Source organism: Lithobates pipiens, unplaced genomic scaffold (assembly GCF_037356315.1).
Source record: "Lithobates pipiens isolate NorthernLeopardFrog02 unplaced genomic scaffold, aLitPip1_a1.2 Scaffold_8, whole genome shotgun sequence".
Lineage (NCBI taxonomy): Eukaryota > Metazoa > Chordata > Amphibia > Anura > Ranidae > Lithobates > Lithobates pipiens.
In genome coordinates, this window is record NW_027507903.1 from 396,001,653 (window position 1) to 396,022,764 (window position 21,112).

General features: G+C 42.9%; 1 protein-coding gene across 4 annotated transcripts in view; it reads right to left on the bottom strand.

Moving 5' to 3' along the window:
* Positions 1–21,112, bottom strand: part of MACROH2A1 (macroH2A.1 histone) — a 209,697-nt gene that overhangs the window by 49,325 nt on the left and 139,260 nt on the right. For all 4 annotated transcript variants that reach the window (XM_077473992.1, XM_077473991.1, XM_077473994.1 and 1 more), the window contains exons 7-8: positions 4,858–4,947; positions 554–728 (exon numbers count right to left, since the gene is read on the bottom strand). In XM_077473992.1, the coding sequence (XP_077330118.1) occupies positions 554–728; positions 4,858–4,947 (265 nt within the window). The remainder of the gene's footprint in view (positions 1–553; positions 729–4,857; positions 4,948–21,112) is intronic.

Consider the following 21,112-nt stretch of genomic DNA (forward strand, 5'->3'; position numbering starts at 1 on the left):
CTTTAAAACCAATAGAGACATAAAGTAGGCATGGTGCAGAGACTCTAGCATGTAGATCCATAAAGATACAAAAATAAGGTAGGCACTGCTAGTGTAATATTTAGCCTAATACGGCAAAAATCTGCTCTGGCAAGGTTTAGTAGAATTTGTCAAAATAATTTTTTTGAATTACTGGAACCAAAATGGCCAATTGTCCCAATTTTTAATGATGAGAAATATCAAAGGAGCAGGATAGAAATTTTTCTCAAACAAATATTTTAACAATGAATGTGATTTTTGTTTGGGGAAGTCTACTCACATTTGTCATGTCATTGAATGTACTAACTTTCGTGTGAATGCTTGAATTATACACCTCTTAGAAAATCTACTAGTGTATGGCCAGCTTTAGCTTTTACACAGTAATAAATTGCTAGATTTTTCCTATACCTTTTATAACTGCACAGTATACAGATCTACATTTCATACAATTGTATATTAAACAGCAATGCTACTTATCAGTGTAAGTTTTCTGTTTAAAGTATGGCAATGGCTGTTATAGTGAAATATCACTAACCTTCCACTGCCAATTGAGGGAAAAGCAATTGATTTAATTTTCTTCTCATCTGCTAAAGCCAGGCAGTTCTTCACCGTCTTTTCCAGCAGTTCTTCACACTTGTCAGAGCCCCAGCTTGGGCTGTTGCAGTGGATTACAAACTTTGCAGGCAGCCCATGGCCTGAACTCACAGCAGCTAATCACAAACAGAACACACACATATAAGTTTTTCATCCTTATAAAATCTGTTTAACGTTCAACCGTATTTCATCTCAGACAGTTGTTTAGACAGATGAAGAGTATGTTCCACATCATTCTAAAGGCTGCCATACACAGGCAAGTCTCACATAAAAAATGAAGGACCTGTCATTTCAACTGCATCACTTGGACCCCCTATGACTTTTTTCCCTAATTTGGTTGGCAAGCTAATGTGGTAAAAGTAAAAAAAAACTGCAGATCTGCAGATGTTATCCCACAGCCTATCTATAAGGCAGAGACTTTTCCAAGAGTTGCACAGTCCGAATCAGTACCACCGATCCTTTACATCACTAGTAAGTACTGATCCATGTGTAGGAGAACTGGGTATGTAAAACACTTGTTTTTATTAATGATTCATGCATCAACTTGCATGTCATTATTGAAGCTTTTTAAACAAAAAAAATGTAATTGTTTTAGAAGCTATTAGCTTAAATCCTTCAGTATATTAAATAGTTTCATAGTTAGTAAGGTTTAATAAAGACACCAGTCCATCCAGTTCAACCTGAGTGAGTGTGTACAATTGTCCCTGTACATTGCACACTCCCATCGGTCCCTACCCTCAAAGAGCCCACAATCCAAGGTCCCCATTCATATACTAGCGCCAATTTTGGACAGAAGCCAATTAACCTACCTGCATGTCTTTGGATTGTGGGAGGAAACCGGAGTACCTGGAGGAACCCCATGCAGGCACAGGGAGAACATGCAAACTCCAGGCAGGTAGTGCCGTGGGTTGGGATTTGAACCAGCGACCCTTCTTACTGCTAGGTGAGAGTGCTAACCACAACACCACTGTGCAGTCCTATCATCATCATTCTCTGGAAACCAACTTAAATCATAAGAGAAAGTGCTTACAGTGACAAATGAAATTTGCAGTCTAACCCATCTGCAGATCTGACAATATCATAATACATGTAGTGGTTTTGTCTGTGACACCACCAAGTTGAAACTCAAAAACATATAACTGGTGGATGAAATTATTAAATGTAATCATTTATATAGATATGACAATAACTATGGTACAAAGGACTGTTTTACTGAAAAAAAAAAATTATATAGGTAGGCACTGTCTATTTTAAGTGAAATGGTGGCCTACCTAGGGTGGGAACAGCCACCTGGTAAGTATTCTCCAGACCACTCTCATACCAGACCCACAGATATAGGAACAGCTCATCTGTTCTTCAAGTCACTGGTGACAGTGTTATCAGAGAACTGACATAGGAAAAATCTTTCACTAGTGGCATGTGCTCTGCATTGGATCATATGATCTGCCAGAGCTGTAAAAAAGTGAGTTGTGAGAATTTCTTTGCCAGTTTTATGCTAATGAGTGAGGAACACGGTAAGTGTGTAGGCTGCTCTGATATCTACAGGTCCAGTCAGGATGGGAGAGATCTGTAAGCAACATGGTAAAAGGAACATGTATATACTGTATTAGTAGTGAAAATGACACCAATGATGTTTATGTGCTTTTGAATTTTCCCACTGCCATCAATGCAGGAAATACCCTTTACATTGGTGGTCCATTTGAGGAAGAATCTCCTTTACACGTTGGTGGTCAGTGGGAAGAAACTTCACATTGACCCCAATGTATTATAAGGGGGATTCTTTTTTCCAGTGACCCCTAATGTAAGAAACAGTACATACCAACCAAAATGGCGTTGTTTTTACTGACCAAGCACAACATACTTTCTCTGTTATTGTTATAACTTGTGTAGTGTAATGATTGCCTATTTTCTGCCCCATACAGTAACAATTGGTAGCTTAATGGTGTATTACAATTGTTGCCTATTTGCTTTTTTTTCTTCTTTATACTGGGCTCTGGATCTGTTCAGAAGTGAACTTCCAAACTCCTGTACACAGTAGTTTAGTACATTCAGTAGAAAGGAGCAATAGATATTCTCCAGAGACCCCTTATTGCACAAAATCGGCATTCTTACAAACCCTTGGTCTTTCTGAATCACAGTTTTTAGCACACAGGTCTGGATGAGGCCTAATGATATTTTAAAACATTTCTATTTAAATAACACATTTATTCTGCATTCAAAGATACTAAATAGCACATTGCTTGCAGAGATTTAAATGTTTAACTTTTCTTAGAAAACATGACAATAAAAGGTAACCTAAGTGTTGACATTCAGAGTTTGCTGTTTGGTGTCATGATTCATCTGCAAGTTTAAAGTTAAACAGTCCAAGACACTGCTGTGCATTAATATTGCAATATGTGCAAGTAATTGAAAGCCAGTGTTCTTCAAATCAACATTTTTCAAGAGGTGACCGAAAACCTCCTTTTATTTGGTATGAACACACTCCTTCTTGGCCCGTTATTGCTTTTCTTTTTTTGCACAGACATAAAAGAGCTATCATTAAGGACCAAAACTGAAGTGTTTGCAGGAGAAACTAGGGTCACCTATAAATTTCATGGAGTACGGGGAGTACCAAGAACAATTGTGCAGTTGGGCGTTGTTCCCTAACATATTGAAGAAGTTGAGCTCTGGACATTTCCAATTTGTTCTAATTTATGTTCCACTGTTTCATTTGGCATATGGAGAATGCATCATAAATTCAGGAGAAATCTAATAAAACAACCTGACATTCTTGTAATCAGATGGGGAATTATATGCAAAATGTGGCCAATATGGCAGCTTAAATGTTTCACCTTCACACAACGACTTTTATTCTTGATTTAGAATCGAACCATGATGTGAGTCTGTTAAATTTTGTCGTTCTTAAAATTAGAAACTGTGTACGTTTAGTGAACTTTGCAGGTTAATGGTAAGAGTCCTGCATTTTATAAATAAGCCAGTACCACAGTTGGTAAAGGAATTCTAGTTCAAAGTGCACAGCAGTTCACAGCTTAATGCTGATGTTATGAAACACCTGACAGATGATACAGTAGAAGCATGAACATATTTTGATGACTAGTACTTGGAGAAAGCATTTCACTGTAATTATATAAAACAAAAAGTGCAAAAATGCAAGCAGTTAATACAATCAAAGTAATTGGTCCTAAAGAACCAATGATAAACTCCACCAAAAAATATGTATTTTGGATGGGGTAGAACAGGGTTTGATGCGGTAGGGCTTTACTGCATTTTATTAATTCACTTCCTCCACCCTACAATGGCTCTGGAAATCTTGGCTTTTCAGTTAAATCATTACTATCTACTTTTAGGTAGGCTATCCCCTGTTCATTTATACAATCCATTACAAGATACCTTTGTCTAAAGCTTTCATGTCATACATTTCCTGTCACAGCCATGAGGTGGGGAAAAAATGCTACCAGGGTCCCACGCACCAGCTGGGGGAAACTGAACGTTCAACTCGATCAAAAATCAGACATATTTACAGAAGTACTTTTCAAATCTGGCATTCCCAGAGCATTTTAACTGCTCTGCACCTTCTACAAGGCTCAGATGAAGGATTTAATGTATATCTAAAGACAAAACTAAAAGTTTTGAAGTATCAGAACAGACAACAGGCCTCTGCAGCCATAGGTATCCTTGTGGAAGAGTCTCTTTTTTTTTGGTCCTTGTGACTAATGTCAATGAGACCCTGCAAAATGTTGCAGCTGTCACCAGAACTGGAATAAAGTGGAAATCTTTCAAATGGTAACCTATTTTGGTGACAACTGTCTAGGAGAGGATTTCCCCCACTTTAGAGAGATCTCCTCTTAATTCCTGTTGTGCCTATAAGACAGAAAGTAGAAGTAAATCTTCTCCACAGGGCACCAAAAAAAAGGTCCCAGCCTTTGATATACTCTTTGTTCAGGATCTCTACACCCCCAAAGTTCACATGCACCCCAAAGAATCACTCTCTATTTAAAAAAAAAAAAAAAAAACCTTTCGGGAAAAAAATCAGAATCGTAATTTTTTTTGATGCACGTATTTGTTCTGGACCAGTGACACAAAGTTGTAATTACTACATCCACAGTCACCATAACAACCAGATAATTATTTTCTGGTGGCCAGCCTTCCCATTTCTTTTTAGTAATCAGTAATGTTTCATTTTTAATGATTCTCAACTCACCGAATGTAGACTCACTTTACACACACTTACACATATATACTTACCACCAGCAACATCTAAGGGTCCATTCTTTTTTTTCAGTTCAATTATTGCTTCCAAAAACTCTTTGCCTCCTTTCTTCTCTAAGGCACTACCTATATAGAAACAACAGATAAGCCCCTTTTATTATTTTGGATATTTAATTAATTTATACATCCACTTCTGGTCAACTTTCTTTATTCATACTTGAAACTTCAAAACACATTTAAAGAAAGCTTTGTGATATATTTTTCTAACTTTCTTAGTTGAATCCAAACCTCCAGTAAGATGGCTGCCAAGTAACCGATTATTCAAAATATATATAAACTGTATCAGCTAGACCAACACCAAATAACCAATCAAAATAAATAATCAGGTAAATAAAGACAATATAATTTATTGCTTTCACACTTCTGTGCTGTGGTCTGGCCACAGCGCTAGTATACCTGTGGTTTTCCTGATGCTTCCTATAGACGCTCTTTTAAGTCTTGCATTTTTTGGGCATTTTCTAATAGTGCACCAAAGATTCAGCATGCAGGACTTTTGGTGCACTTTCAACAAATGTGCCAAAAATGAGCGACATAATAGGAAACCATGACTAACCCACACGAAAACTATGGGTACACCCACGCTGTGGCCAAACCATAGCAGTGTGAAACAGCCATAAAACATACATTTTATAGGCTTACATAGCATCAGGTTTTAGTGGGATAGAAGGGAGAAAAGAGGAGTGTGTGTGTGTGCATATACACAATGCCTTGAAAATTATTCATACCCCTTGAAATGTTCCACATTTTGTAATGTTACAACCAAAAAAGTAATGTGATAGACCGACACAAAGTGGCACATAATTGTGAAACGATAAATGGTTTTCAAATATTTTACAAATAAATATCTGAAAAGTGTGGTGTGCATTTGTATTCAGCCCTCCTGAGTCAATATTTTGTAGAACCACCTTTTTCTGCATTTGCAACTGCAAACCTTTTAGGGTATGTCTCTACCAGCTTTGCACATCTAGAGTGAAATTTTTGCACATTCTTCTCTGAAAAATAGCTCAAGTCATGTCAGGTTGGATGGAGAGCATCTGGGAACAGAAATGTTCAAGTCTTTCCACAGATTCCCAATTGGATTAAGGTCTGGACTTTGACTGGGCCACTCTAACACATGAAAATGCTTTGATCTAAACCAGGGGTCTCCATACTTTCTAAACAAAGGGCCAGTTAAATGAACTTCAGACTTTAGGGGGGCAGGGCTGTGGCCATTGGGAGTAGAAATTGTCCTGGCATGAATGGGAGTAAACAATGCATGTTTGATATAAAAGGGGGGGGGTGCCCCATTGTTGTTGTCAGAAGGAGAAATAGTGTCCCTTTGCTGATGTCAGCAGCAGGAATTATGCCTTATTGTTGGTGTCAGTGGGAAGAATAGTGTTTTGTATCCGTAGGAGGAAATGTGCCCACGGGCTGAAGTTTGGGGACCACTGATCTAAACTATTTTACTGTAGCTCTGGCCATATGTTTAGGGTTGTTGTCCTTCTGGAAGGTGAAACACCGCCCCAGTCTCATGTATTTTGAAGACTCTAACAGGTTTTCTTTTAAGATTACCCTGTATTTGGCTCCATCCATCTTCTCATCAGCTCCAGTTTCCCTGCCCCTGCTGAAGAAAAGCATCCCCACAATATGATGCTGCCACCACCATGTTTCACGGTGGGGATGGCGTGTTCAGGGTGATGTGTAGTGTTAGTTTTCCGCTACACATAGCGTTTTGCTTTTAGGCCAAAAGGTTAGATTTTTATCTCATTTGACCAGAGCACTTTCTTCCACATGTTTGCTGTGTCCCCTAGATGGGTTTTCGCAAACTGCAAATGGGACTTCTTATGGCTTTCTTCTTGGCACTCTTCCATAAAGGCCAGGATTGGGGAATGCACGACTAAGGCCGCGTACACACGCGCGGACTGTTTGCCCAACCTTGTTCGTCAAACAGTTTCGGCAAACAGTCCGCTCAAAATTTGCATGAGCGGACTTGCCCACACACGAGCGGACTGTTTCAGCGAACTGTTTGCCAAACAGTCCGCTCAACTTTTGAAATGAACGGACTCGCCCACGTAAGGCGGAGGCAAATCCGCCCATTTCGAGCGCGTGTACAGGTAGGCGGGGCCCGCGAAGGAGACGTCGCGGGCTCCGCCGCCTGGAATGGGCTTAAAGGGGAACCCCAACGCCGAAAAAAATCGGCGTGGGGGTTTCCCCAAAGTCCACACCAGACCCTTGTCCGAGCACGCTACCCGGCCGGCCAGGAAAGGGGGGCGAGCGAGCGCGCCCCCCCTCCTGAGCCGTACCAGGCCGCGTGCCCTCAACATGGGGGGGTGCCTTGGGGAAGGGGGGGCCGCGCGGCCCCCCCACCCCAAAGCACCTTGTCCCCATGTTGATGAGGACAAGGGCCTCTTCCCGACAACCCTGGCCGTTGGTTGTCGGGGTCTGCGGGCGGGGGGCTTATCGGAATCCGGGAGCCCCCTTTAAGAAGGGGGCCGCCGGATACCGGCCCCCCACCCTATGTGAATGAGTATGGGGTACAATGTACCCCTACCCATTCACCTGTGAAATAAAGTACAAAAAAAAACACAACACAGGGGAAAAAATATTTTATTGCACAGCTCCGGGGGTCTTCCGTCTTCGGGGGTCTTCTCGCCGGACTCCTCCGCTATGTGTGTGTAGCTCTTTTACTAGCGGAGGAGTCCGGCTTTCTTCCTCCCCGCCGCCGGCCTCTTCTCCCGACTTCGGGGGTCTTGTCCCCCTCTTCGGTTCTTCTGCCGGGCCACCGCGCCTTCTTGTAGCTCTTTTACAGGCGGTGGCCCGGTCTTCTGTCGCCGCTGCCTTCCGTTCTTCTGTCGCCGCCTTCGGTTCTTCTGCCGGGCCACCGCGCCTTCTTGTAGCTCTTTTACAGGCGGTGGCCCGGTCTTCTGTCGCCGCTGTCGCCGCCTTCCGTTCTTGTTCTTCTTCTTGTTCTTGTTCTTCTTCTCCAGGCGATGTTGACACGTCGCTCCCTCCGGCCGGAATGCCAGGAACACGCTCCGCTGCCACTTATATAGTGACAATGGGGCGGTGTCACATGGTATATGTCACATGGGTTGGTCACATGGTGACCCCGCCCCCTTACGATGTCATAGTCCCCATGTGACATCAACCCATGTGACCAACCCATGTGACATATACCATGTGACACCGCCCCATTGTCACTATATAAGTGACCGCACAGCGCGGCTCTGGCATTCCGGCCGGAGAGCTTGTCGAGTCAACATCTCCAGGAGAAGAAGCAGAAGAACAAGAAGAAGAACAAGAACGGAAGGCGGCGGCGGCGGCGACGACAGCGGCGACAGAAGACCGGGCCACCGCCTGTAAAAGAGCTACAAGAAGGCGCGGTGGCCCGACAGAAGAACCGAAGGCGGCGACAGAAGAACGGAAGGCAGCGGCGACAGAAGACCGGGCCACCGCCTGTAAAAGAGCTACAAGAAGGCGCGGTGGCCCGGCAGAAGAACCGAAGAGGGGGACAAGACCCCCGAAGTCGGGAGAAGAGGCCGGCGGCGGGGAGGAAGAAAGCCGGACTCCTCCGCTAGTAAAAGAGCTACACACACATAGCGGAGGAGTCCGGCGAGAAGACCCCCGAAGACGGAAGACCCCCGGAGCTGTGCAATAAAATATTTTTTCCCCTGTGTTGTGTTTTTTTTTGTACTTTATTTCACAGGTGAATGGGTAGGGGTACATTGTACCCCATACTCATTCACATAGGGTGGGGGGCCGGTATCCGGGGGCCCCCTTCTTAAAGGGGGCTCCCGGATTCCGATAAGCCCCCCGCCCGCAGACCCCGACAACCAACGGCCAGGGTTGTCGGGAAGAGGCCCTTGTCCTCATCAACATGGGGACAAGGTGCTTTGGGGTGGGGGGGCCGCGCGGCCCCCCCTTCCCCAAGGCACCCCCCCATGTTGAGGGCACGCGGCCTGGTACGGCTCAGGAGGGGGGGCGCGCTCGCTCGCCCCCCTTTCCTGGCCGGCCGGGTAGCGTGCTCGGACAAGGGTCTGGTGTGGACTTTGGGGGAACCCCCACGCCGATTTTTTTCGGCGTTGGGGTTCCCCTTTAAGCCCATTCCAGGCGGCGGAGCCCGCGACGTCTCCCTCGCGGGCCCCGCCTACCTGTACACGCGCTCGAAATGGGCGGACTTTCCGAGCGGGAACAGTCCGCTCATTTCGAAAGTACAGCGGACAGGCCCACACACGGGCGGACTGTTCGCTCAAACACAGTTTCAGCGGACAGTTTTTCGGAATTTCCGAAAGACTTTGTCCGTCCAACTGTCCGCTGAAACTGTCCGCTGAAAGCCCACACACGAGCGGACTGTCCGCCCAAACACTGTTCAGCGGACAAGGTTGGGCGAACAGTCCGCCCGTGTGTACGCGGCCTAATAGTTGTCCTGTGGATAGATTCTCCCACCTGAGCTGTGGGTCTCTGCAGCTGCTCCAGAGTTACCATGGGCCTCTTGGCTGCTCCTCCGATTAGTGCTCTCCTTGCCTGGCCTGTCAGTTTAGGTGGGTGGTCATATCTTGGTAGGTTTGCAGTGGTGCCATACTCTTTCCATTTTCAGACGAGGGATATTTTTTTTAATAATCTAACCCTGCAAATTTCTCCACAACTTTATCTATGATATGTCTGGTGTGTTCATTGGCCTTCATGATGCTGTGTGTTCACTAATCTTCTCTAACAAACCTCTGAGGGCTTCACAGAACAACTGTATTTATACTGAGATTAAATTACACACAGATGGACTCTATTTACTAATTCGGTGACATTTAAAGGCAATTGGTTCTGCTAGATTTTAGCAAGGGGTATCAGAGTAAAGGGGGCTAAATACAAACGCATGCCACACTTTTCACATATTTATTTGTAAAACAAATTGAAAGCCATTTATCATTTTCCTTCTACTTTACACTCATGTGCCACTTTGTGTTGGTCTATCACATAAAATCCCAATAAAGTATATTTGAATTTTTAGTTGTAATATGACATGTGGAAAATTTCAAGGGATATGAATACTTTTTCCAGGCACTGTGTGTGTGTGTGTGTGTATATGTGTGTGTGTGTGTGTATGTGTATATATTTTATATATTTTTTTTCTTCCACGCATATATCCCTTCTCAGCTAATTGCCATTGCTGGTGTTTTGCCTGGCTGTATCTGATTTAGGTACGGTACTTTTGAATCAAAGATTCCTATAAGCATGCTTTAAATAAGTGTTGGACCTCATATCTATACTTGTTTATAGTCAAGACAGCACTGAAGCTAAAGCATCAACATGATAGCTAGGTAGTTAGCGTTTCCAAAAGGAAATTCACCGATCCAATCCTCTCATGAATTTGTCTCATTAAGTCTGCCTTCTCGACAGCTCATCTGCTTATGACAAGTTAACATTTCCATAAAATTCCTGCAAATCTACAGCACTCAAATGGAGGGCATGACCCATATAGTGTATACAGTACATGTAAGACATAGTATTGTCAGATCCTGCAGGATGACGTCTCCTCCAGGCCGTCCCTTCAGAATCCTGTGCCGTAAATGGCGGCTCCCCCACGCATGTGTAGGGGTGATGTCATTGCGGCTCGGGCCAGTCACACAGCCAGAGTCTGTGAACCCGGAAGGAAGACAGGTGAAGATGTAAATGGCCTCCACCAATGACAGCAAAATCACTGGAATGCTTTGTTTTCAGGGAAGTCTCACATAATATGCTAGTATGCAATGCATACTAGCACATTATGGCTTTACCTTGCAGGTAAAAAAAAAAAAAGTCACCCAGCGGTTCACTACCACTTTAATTGCCATGTTTGTATGAAACAAATTCAACTTTATTTTCTTTTCACATTTCCATAAACATATGGCAAAAAATTACACTTCCAAAAGACTCAAAAAGACTAGAAAATACCATGGGGTGTTTGCTTTCTGAAATGTGGTAATTTTGTTGGCGTTTCCTCTATCCTGGTGCTCCAGGACCTCAAAAAATGTGATATGTAGTCAGGAAATTAGATGTGTAATTTAAGCCCCTACAAAAAGCCTTAAAGCAGAGTTCTATCCAAAACTGGAGTTGTACTCCCCCCCCCCTCTCCGGTGCCACATTTGGAACCTTTAGAGGGGGGGGAACAGGATACCTGTCTAATACAGGTATTCTGTTCCCACATCCGGGAGCCTCAGCAGCGGGTATTGACGTCACTGCCTGAGCTCCCTCCTCCTTCCCTGGCTGCTGGGCCAGTAGGAGAGAGAGGGGAGATTCACGCACGTGCGCAGTAGGGTTCCCGGCATGAAGCCGTAAGGCTTCACTGCCAGGTTCCCTTATTCGCAAAGGAGGAGACATGCACTTGACAGCTGATGGAAACATCACCTGTGGTGGCGACATCGCTGGACTTCAGGAAAGGTAAGTGTCTGATTATTAAAAGTCAGCAGATGCAGTATGTGCAGCTTCTGGCTTTTACATTTTGCAGTTTTACATTCCGCTTTAAGTTACTCTTTGGATTTCGGCCTCTCTATGTGGCTGTGGCTCTCAGACATGTGGTATCCACATACTTAGAAGGAGTAGCAGAATGTGTTTTGGGGTATAATTATAAGTGGGACTATGCTGCGTGCTAGATTTAACTGGTTAAATTGACAATTTTGTAGAAAAAAAATAATAATTTTGGCAAAAAATTACAGCTTCATAAAACTCACCATGACTCTTACTAAATACCTCAGCCAGTCTACTTTCCAAAAAAAGGGGTTATATTGTGGGTATTTGTAATGACCTTACATTTCAGGGCCTCAAGAAATGAGACAGACAGTCAGAACATAAGGATTGATCAATTTTCAAATATAGATACCATGGTTTGTAGACACTATAACTTTCACTCAGACTAAATCATTTACATCTAGTTGTTTTTTGTTTTTTTTTTAATCAAAGAAATGTAGCAGAATACATGCAGGCCTAAATTCATGATGAAATATTTTTTATTTGCAATATTTTATAACAGAAACTAAGAAAAACTAAAATAATAAAAAAACGCCATACACCAAAATACCACCAAATGAAAGCTTTATCTGTCACAAAAAAAAAAAATACTACATTTATTTTGGGTAAAGTGCTGCATTCAATAACTTTTTCATTGTCATTAAAAGTTTGAATGTGCTAAAATTTGAAAATTGGCCTATACTGGAAGGGGGAATGTGTCCAGATGTGATGTGGTTAATTGCACAGTAAAGAACACAGGCAAAGTATTCACAGACCTTGGGACCACAAGCAGTGACTAAAAAGGGTGGGCAACAACAAAGAAAACAGAACCATGCCAACAGGTCCAACAACCACAAGGGTCAAAGTGCTTCTGCAATAACAATGCAGCTTAAATCTGCACCCGCAGAAAATGGCACATCCGCCTGGTAGAACTTTGAAGACGTATGAACAGAAGTGGAGGTCTTACAAAGCTGGGCTACAGAGGTTCTCCCAGTCACCCACAAAACAAGGATAATGCAAACCCTTTTCTCTTACAAAGCAAACGTCACATAAGCAGCCAAGGTGGCTGGCAAAACCCGTACCAGATTCCAACTAAGTTTTCTGCAAATGAATGCATGCGTCCATCAATCACCTTGCCTTTCAAAATTTAACATATCCCCCCGCTCAAGCCCCTGTGGCTGAGTAACTGTCCCAACCAGACAATGAATGGGAAAGGGCATCTGTATTATTCTGAAGTTTCCCAGTTCTACGTTCCACTGTAAACTTAAATACTCAAAGAGCGAGGAACCACCTTGTCACATGACTGTTTTCCTCGTAGTTATTACACATCCATTTGAGAGGGGAATGATCAGTGACTAGTTTGAATGGTCTCTCCAACAATACTTCAGGGCATCTAAGGCACATTTGATAGCTAAACTTTCCTTCTCAACAATGGCATAGTTTTTCTCATGTCTGTTCAGCTTTCTGCTCAGGTAGACCACTGGAAGCTCCTCACTACCGCATCCAGTCCCACATCAAAGGCGTCTGTCTGCACCACAAACTCCTTTTCGAGTTCTGGGGTCACGAGCACAGGTTGTACACAAAGAGCTTGCTTCAACATATGAAATGCCTTCTCTGCCTCAGGATTACACTTAATCATGACTGACCCTTTACCCTTCGTTAGATCGGTCAGTGGGGCTGCAATGGTGGCAAGATTGGGTATAAAACACCTGTAGTATCCTGTGATCCCAAGAAATGCACAAACTTGCTTTTTATTTATAGATTGGGCCCACCTTTGAACCGCCTCAATTTTATTGATCTGATGCTTGATCAGCCCTTGACCAATAACGTAGCCAAGGTATTTGGCCTCCTCCAAGCCAATGGGGTTGGCAGCGAGTCATGCTTTCCTAAGGGAATCTACTACTGCTTGCACCCAGGGCAAATGAGATTCCCAATCTCATTTGGAAGACTACATCATCCAAATAGGTGGCTGCGTATTGGCCATGTGGTCTTAACATCTTATTCATCATTCTCTGGAATGAGGCAGGAGCACCATGCAAACCAAAAGGCATCCGCTTATACCGGGAAGAACTATCAAAGGTAGAAAACACGTTTTTTTCTTTTGCAGATTCTGTTTAGGGGTATCTGCCAATAGTCTTTAGTCAGACTTAAAGTAGTTATGTACTGGCATTTCCCAATCTGTCAACAAGCTTGTCGACCCGAGGCATTGGGTAAGCATAGAATATGGACACGCTGTTCAACTTCCTGAAATCATTACAAAACCTTATAGTTCCATATTGTTTTTGCGACCAACGCTAGCTATGGGACGTGACCAGTCACTGTGGGACTCCTCTATCACGTCCAACAATAACACGTTCTTTACTTCATTTGCAATTGCTTCTTGCCTAGCTTTGGGTATTCTATAGGGCTTTACATTTCTGCGGATGCCTGGTTCTGTAGTTATGTCATGCTTTATAACTGCGGTCAGTCCGGGCAGGTGAGAGAAAAAGTCTCTATTTTTACTCACAAACTCTTTACGTCCTTCCTTTGGACCACTGACAAGGTTTCAGTTATGGGTACCTCAGGTGTAGCAAGGGACATGTCCTTTTAGGGTGTTGGGAATGCCAGTAAAGTCTTTGTCCTTCCAAGGTTTTAATAGATTAACGTGATATATTTCCTCTGGTTTCCTTTTTCCTGCCTGGTAATCTTTGTAATTTACTTCCCCTAATCTTTCCATAATTTCAAAGGGACGTTGCCACTTTGCTAGGAACTTACTATCAACTGTGGGGCTTAGTATCAGCACACTATCACCAGGGTTGAAGGTTTGGGTCTCGGCACCCTGATTATAAACTCTTCTCTGGGCCTCCTGGGATTGCGCCATATGTTCCCATAGAAATGGCATGACAGCCGCAATTATATCTTGCATCCGTAAGATATGTCAACATCGCTTCTATAAGGCGTTGTCTCTCCCTCCCAAGTTTCTTTTGTGACATCTAGCAATCCCCTGGGATGTCTACCATACAGTAGTCCAAAAGTAGAATACCCTGTAGCCTGAGGTACCTTTCGTATGGCAAAAATACACAGCAAAAAATCTCAATTTCTCCCATCTTTGTCCACCACCTTTTTAACATATCTTTGAGCATTTTGTTAAATCTCTCCACAAGACCATCAGTTTGGGGTTGGTAGACAGAGGTACAGAGATGGGAAATTTTAAACAACTTACACAATTCTTTAGTGTCTCTTGATATAAATGGTGCATCTTGATCCGTTAATAAATCTTTTGGAATACCCACATGACTGGACAAGCTCTTTGGCAATAGTCTTAGCTGAGGTATTGCGCAAGGAAATGGCTTCAGGATACCGTGTGGCATAGTCCAGTATTACCAGTATGTGCTGATGGCCCCAGGTAGACTTCTACTGGTCCCACCAGATCCATGCCAATTCTTTCAAAAGGCACTTCAATTATTGGTAACGGTACCAGCGGACTGTGGAAATGGGGAGATGGCGCAGAATACTGACACTCTCGGCATGACTCACAATATTCTTTGACATCTGCATGTAATCCAGGCCAAAGGAATCTCTGAGTTATTCTCTCCTTGGCTTTCTCTATAAACAGATATCCACCCATTTCACGACCATGGACTAAATCTAATACCATTCAGCGATAGGGTTTAGGAACCACTAGATGCTCTACCTCCTCCTCCCCTTGCTTTACCACCTGATACAGCAAGTTATTTTTAAGAGCCATGTAGGTCAAAGACACCTCTACATTAGGTTCAACAGGTTCCCCATCAATCATTTTAATGTTTTCTCTGGCTCTATTGAGGCAGAAAAGGTCCGACAGACTTTCGACGGAGTTACAATGGATTTCGGAACGAACGGACTTGCCCACACACAACGGACTAAAGTCCGTTCGAAAGTCCGTTCATTTTGAACGTGATGCCATATGACGGGACTAAAAAAGGAAGTTCAATAGCCAGTAGCCAATAGATGCCCTTTCGTCATATCTGATTCTTCGGACCAGCATACAGAAGAAAGGTTTTCCCGATCAGAATTGAGTCCGTCGGACAGATTTGAAACATGTTCTATTTCTAGGTCCGTCTGAATTTTTTAAAGAAAAACGATCGGACTATCCCACACACAATCGGACTATCCAATGGAATGATTCCGTCTGACCTATTCTGCTGGAAAGTCCGGTCGCGTGTACGCTGCATTAGTTGTTCCATACAAAAATCATTTTTTCTGACTTCTAAGTCAGGCACCACATTCTGCCCATTCTCATGACTAGAGTCAGAGATAATTTCTTGATCATTATTCTCAAGCTGGGAGCAGGATTTCAGCCATAAAAAGGAAAAGGATCTACCCCTTTCTTGGACACACCAACAGTTTCCATTTTGCAATCAAAAGTTCCGGTGTTTCCTTGGCAGGGGGAGCTCTGTTCGTTACCGGGAGCTCGGGACGTTACCGGTGCTCCCGCTCAATCGGGAGCACAGATTCAAGCTCCGATGACTCCGGCTGCTGGGGAGGAACTGGAACAACAGAGTAAAAAGACAGAGTAAAAAGGAAAGGTGGAGGGGTCTGTCTGTATGTGAGAAATGATCTCAAAGCAAGTGAGAAAGAGGACCTGGTGGACGGAGAGTGTGATGAGTCTGAGGCATTATGGGTGGAACTGCATACAGATGTGCGTAGTTCAAAGTTAATCATTGGAGTTTGTTATAGACCACCCAATGTGAGGAGGTGGAGACTCAGCTCCTTGCACAGATAGAAAGGGCTGCAAGGGCTGGGACAGTGATAATAATGGGGGATTTTAACTACCCAGAAATTGACTGAGGTAATGGCACTGCTTAGACAGTTAAAGGGCAAAAATTTGTAAACCTATTACAGGAAAATTTTATGGTCCAGTTTATTGAGGCCCCAACTAGGAATGATGCTCTGTTGGACCTGGTAATCTCAAACCATGCAGAACGTATTACTAATGTTCAGATAAAGGAACATCTGGGTAGCAGTGACCATAACATGATTTCATTTGATGTTAGCTGTAAGCAAAAATCACATACGGGAAAGATAAAAACACTTAATTTCAAGAGAGCAAATTTTCCAAGGATGAGGGCTGCTCTGCAGGACTTAGACTGGGAGAGAATATTGGCACCAATGGGCACAGAACAGAAATGGGAATTCTTCAAAAAGACTGTTTGTGATCTCACGGCAAAGTATATTCCCATGGGCAATAAGTTTAAAAGGTTAAAAATAAAACCGATGTGGCTCACGGCCAAAGTTAAAAAAGCTATAAACTATAAAAAAAGAGCTTTTAAAAAATATTAAAATTAAGGAACGCTAGTGTCATTTAAATGTTACAAGGAATATAACAGAATATGTAAAAAGGAAATCAAGGATGCAAAAATTCAAAATGAAAGATAAATTGCAAAAGATAGTTGGACAAACCCCAAAAAATTCTTCAAATATATTAATAGTAAAAAGGTTAAGTCTGAGCATGTAGGCCCTTTGCAAAATAATCTGGAGTGGGTGACTGGGGACAAAGAGAAGGCTAACTTATTAAATACTTTCTTTAGCTCTATGTATACAAAAGGAGCATGGTGGAGCCCATGGCCATAATGGGGGTGGTACTGACACAGCCCCAAATCCACAATGGCTCAAAAGTGATATGGTCCAGAAATATTTGGACAGAATAAAGGTGGATAAAGCACCTGGACCTGATGGCATCCACCCACGGATCCTAAAAGAATTGAGCTCTGTAATTTCAAAGCCATTGTATCTAATTTTTAGGGACTCATTAATGACAGGAATAGTACCGCTGGATTGGCGCAGGGCCAATGTGGTGCCTATATTTAAAAAGGGAACAAAGTCTTTACCAAGTAATTATAGACCCGTTAGTTTAACTTCTATAGTTGGGAAGATACTGGAGGGATTAATAAAAGACCACATAGACGAGTTCTTGCAGGATAAAAATATTTTGAGCAACAGACAGCATGGATTCATGAAAGACAGAAGTTGTCAGACAAACCTGATTTCTTTTTATGAGGTGGTAAGTAAAACCTTGGACAGAGGGGTGGCGGTGGACGTGATATATTTGGATTTTGCAAAAGCGATCGATACAGTTCCGCACACACGGCTCATGTGTAAGGTAAAGTCTACAGGTTTGGAAATATCAGTTTGTAAATGGATAGAAAAGTGGCTAAAAGACAGAATTCAGAGAGTAGTGGTTAATGATTCTTACTCTGAATGGTCTAAGGTTATCAGTGGTGTACCCCAAGGTTCAGTGTTGGGATCCTTACTTTTTAATATCTTTATAAATGATATTAGGTCTGGGATCAAAAGTAACATTTCCGTGTTTGCAGATGACACCAAGCTATGCAGTGGAATAACGTCCTTACATCGTCTCCAATTTACAAGCCGACCTCAATGCTCTGTCTAATTGGGCGACTATATGGCAGATGAGGTTTAATGTTGAGAAATGTAAAGTTATGCACTTGGGGGCTAAGAATATGCATGCATCATACATGCTAGGGGGAGTACAACTGGGGGAATCCATAGTGGAGAAGGATCTGGGGGTTTTGGTAGATCATAAGCTCAATAATAGCATGCAATGCCAAGCTGTGGTTTCCAAAGCGAGCAAAGTCCTTTCCTGTATTAAGAGAGGTATGTACTCCAGAGAGAGAGATATCATTTGCCCCTGTTCAAATCATTAGTAAGACCTCATCTGTCTCTCATCAATATGGAATATTCAGTTTTGGGCACCAGTTCTCAAAAAGGATATCGGTAAACTGGAGAAAGTGCAGAGAAGGGCAACCAAACTGATAAGAGGTATGGAGGAGCTCAGCTATGAGGAAAGATTAGAGGAATTGAATTTATTCACTCTTGATAAGAGGAGATTAAGGGGGATATGATCAACATGTACAAATATATAAGGGGTCCATATAGGGAACTTGGTGTCGAGTTATTCACTTTACAGTCAACAAAGAGGACAAGGGGGCACTCTTTACGTCTAGAGGAGAAGAGATTTCATCTCCAAATATGGAAAGGTTTCTTCACAGACTCCCTGCAGAGGTGGTTATGGCCAGCTCAGTGGATTGCTTTAAGAAAGGCCTGGATTATTTCCTAAGTGTACATAATATAACTGGGTACTAACATTTATAGGTAAGGTTGATTTGGGGAAAATCCGATTGCCTCTCGGGGGATCAGGAAGGAATTTTTTCCCCTGCTTTAGCAAATTGGATCATGCTCTGCTGTTTTTTTTTTTTTGCCTTCCTCTGGATCAACTGTGGGTATAGAATTGGGTATATGGGCTGGTATGATATTTATTATATATATACATTTTTTTTTGTTGAACTGGATGGACTTGTGTCTTTTTTCAACCTGACTAACTATGTAACTATGTAACCTCCAAAACAGTCCTGTGAGGCCTAGTAAGTTTAAATCTGCTTCCCCTACTTGTTTCGCCAACTGCTCTGTGGGATAGAAGTCTGCTTATATTACCTTATCTCTTTCACTACAGACTTCCGGAAAGAACTTCCAGGTTCCAGCTATTATTGACTGCAAGGCCTGCAGCTGCTTTATGGATACCAACTTTGCTCAGCAGCACCAAATCCCCCTGCAACCTAAGATCCATCAATTGTCCATCCACCTGGGCTGACGGATTTCATCTTAAGTCTGGACCAATAACTCAAGAGACTTGCCGGATAATGACTATCTGATACTGGTCACCGAGAATATTTGTACTTGGACATTATCCAATCTCCCCCTGTTCCTTGTCAATATGGGCATTCCCTGGTTATAAGCACACAACCCTCAAATAAACAGTGTTGTAGTGGTTAGCACTCTCGCCTAGCAGTAAGAAGGGTCGCTGGTTCAAATCCCAACCACGACACTACCTGCCTGGAATTTGCATGTTCTCCCTGTGCCTGTGTGGGTTTCCTCCAGGTACTCCGGTTTCCTCCCACAAACCAAAGACATGCAGGTAGGTTAATTGGCTTCTGTCCAAAATTGGCCCTAGTATATGAATGGGGACCTTGGATTGTGGGCTCCTTGAGGATAGGGACCAATGTGAGTGTGTAATGTACAGGGATGGGGACAATTGTAGACACTCAGGTTGAACTGGATGGACTGGTGTCTTTATTCAACCTTACTTACTGAAACTATTAAACTGGGGATCTGGGGAAGTGACGTTTCCTTCTACTTACTGCCAACAGCATTGCTTCCAGTCAATACTGATTAAACCTTTGCCTGTTCTTGGCCTGCACTCTGATCCTTCTGTATCACAGTTTGCTCCTCCAGCATATCACAACTTCCTGGACATCTTTGATAAAAAGGACATCGACATCTTGCCACCCCATCAGCCATATGATTGTGCAATTGAATGTCTGCCAGGGGCTGAAATGCCTTTTGGGTGCATCTTTCCCCTCTCTGAACTAGAACTTGAAACTCTGCATCAATACATTAAAAAGAGCTGGGAAACAGGCTTTATTCAGCCGTTAACCTCCCCTTCAGGAGCTTATTTCTTAGAAAAAAAATATAATTTCCTTTGTCCCTGTGTTGATTGCAGGGAATTAAATAAACTGTCAAAAACAGATATCCATTGCCTCCAATTCTGGAACTATTTCAGTGCTTTAGGTCAAAAGTATTCACAAAACTTGACTTATGAGCGGTATACAACCTGGTAGAGGTTCACGAAGGAGACAAATGGAAGACAGCCTTCCGCACTAGATTCGGACACTTTCAGTATCTAGTCATGCCTTTTGGGTTGAGTAATGCACCAGCAACCTTTCAGCATTTCGTAAACAATATTTTCAGAGATTTTCTTGATCTTTTCATGATTGTGTATCTTTATGACATCCTCATCGTCTCAATATCCATAGAGGTACACCATGAGCATGTTAAAAAGGTACTTGACCTTCTACGAGAGCATGGACTATATGCAAAAGCTGAAAAAAGGGAATTTGAAAAGGAAACAATCCAATTTCTGGGACTTATTGTTTTTATCTAAGGCATTTCCATGGACCCCCAGAAAGTCAATTCTATCCTTGAATGGCCTGTACAAACAGTCAGAAATAGGACACAGAGATTTCTGGGATTCACCAATTTCTATTGCAAGTTTATTACAAATTTATCTGCCATCATTTCTCCCATTACCCAGCTGACAAAGCAAGATATTGGATTTTAATGGACATCCTCTGCACAGGCCACATGTAAGCAGCTAAAGACCTTATTCACCACAGCACCAATTCTACAACATCCAGACCCTGCATCACCTTACGTCTTCGAGGTAGATGTCTCAGAAAATGCAGTAGGTGCCATCGTGCCACAGCACCAGAGTGTGAAGTCCTTCTTACATTCCATCACTTTCTTTTCTAGAAAACTCAGTCCTGGGGAAAAGAATTACAATGTGGGGGATCATGAGCTTCTGGCAATCAAGTCAGCCCTAGAAGAATGGCGCTATTTGCTAGAAAGAGTAGCTCATTCTATTATAATCTTCAGGGATCATAAAAATTTTGAGTACCTCAGAACGGCCAAGCAATTAAGACCTCGTCAAGCCAGGTGGGCATTATTTTTCTCTCGCTTCACTTTCCACATAACTTACAGGCCAGGTTCCAAGAATGGCAAGCCAGATGCGTTGTCATGCATGAATCCAGAAAAGCAAGAGCGTTGTCATATCGGACACAATTCTGCCAGCCTAAGGCTTTTTGCTCAGCTCAAGCAGGCATCTGTAAAGAATTCCCTACCATGAGATGTCCCTCTTCAGGAACAAGGAGGACTATTCCTGCATAAACTAGAAGGT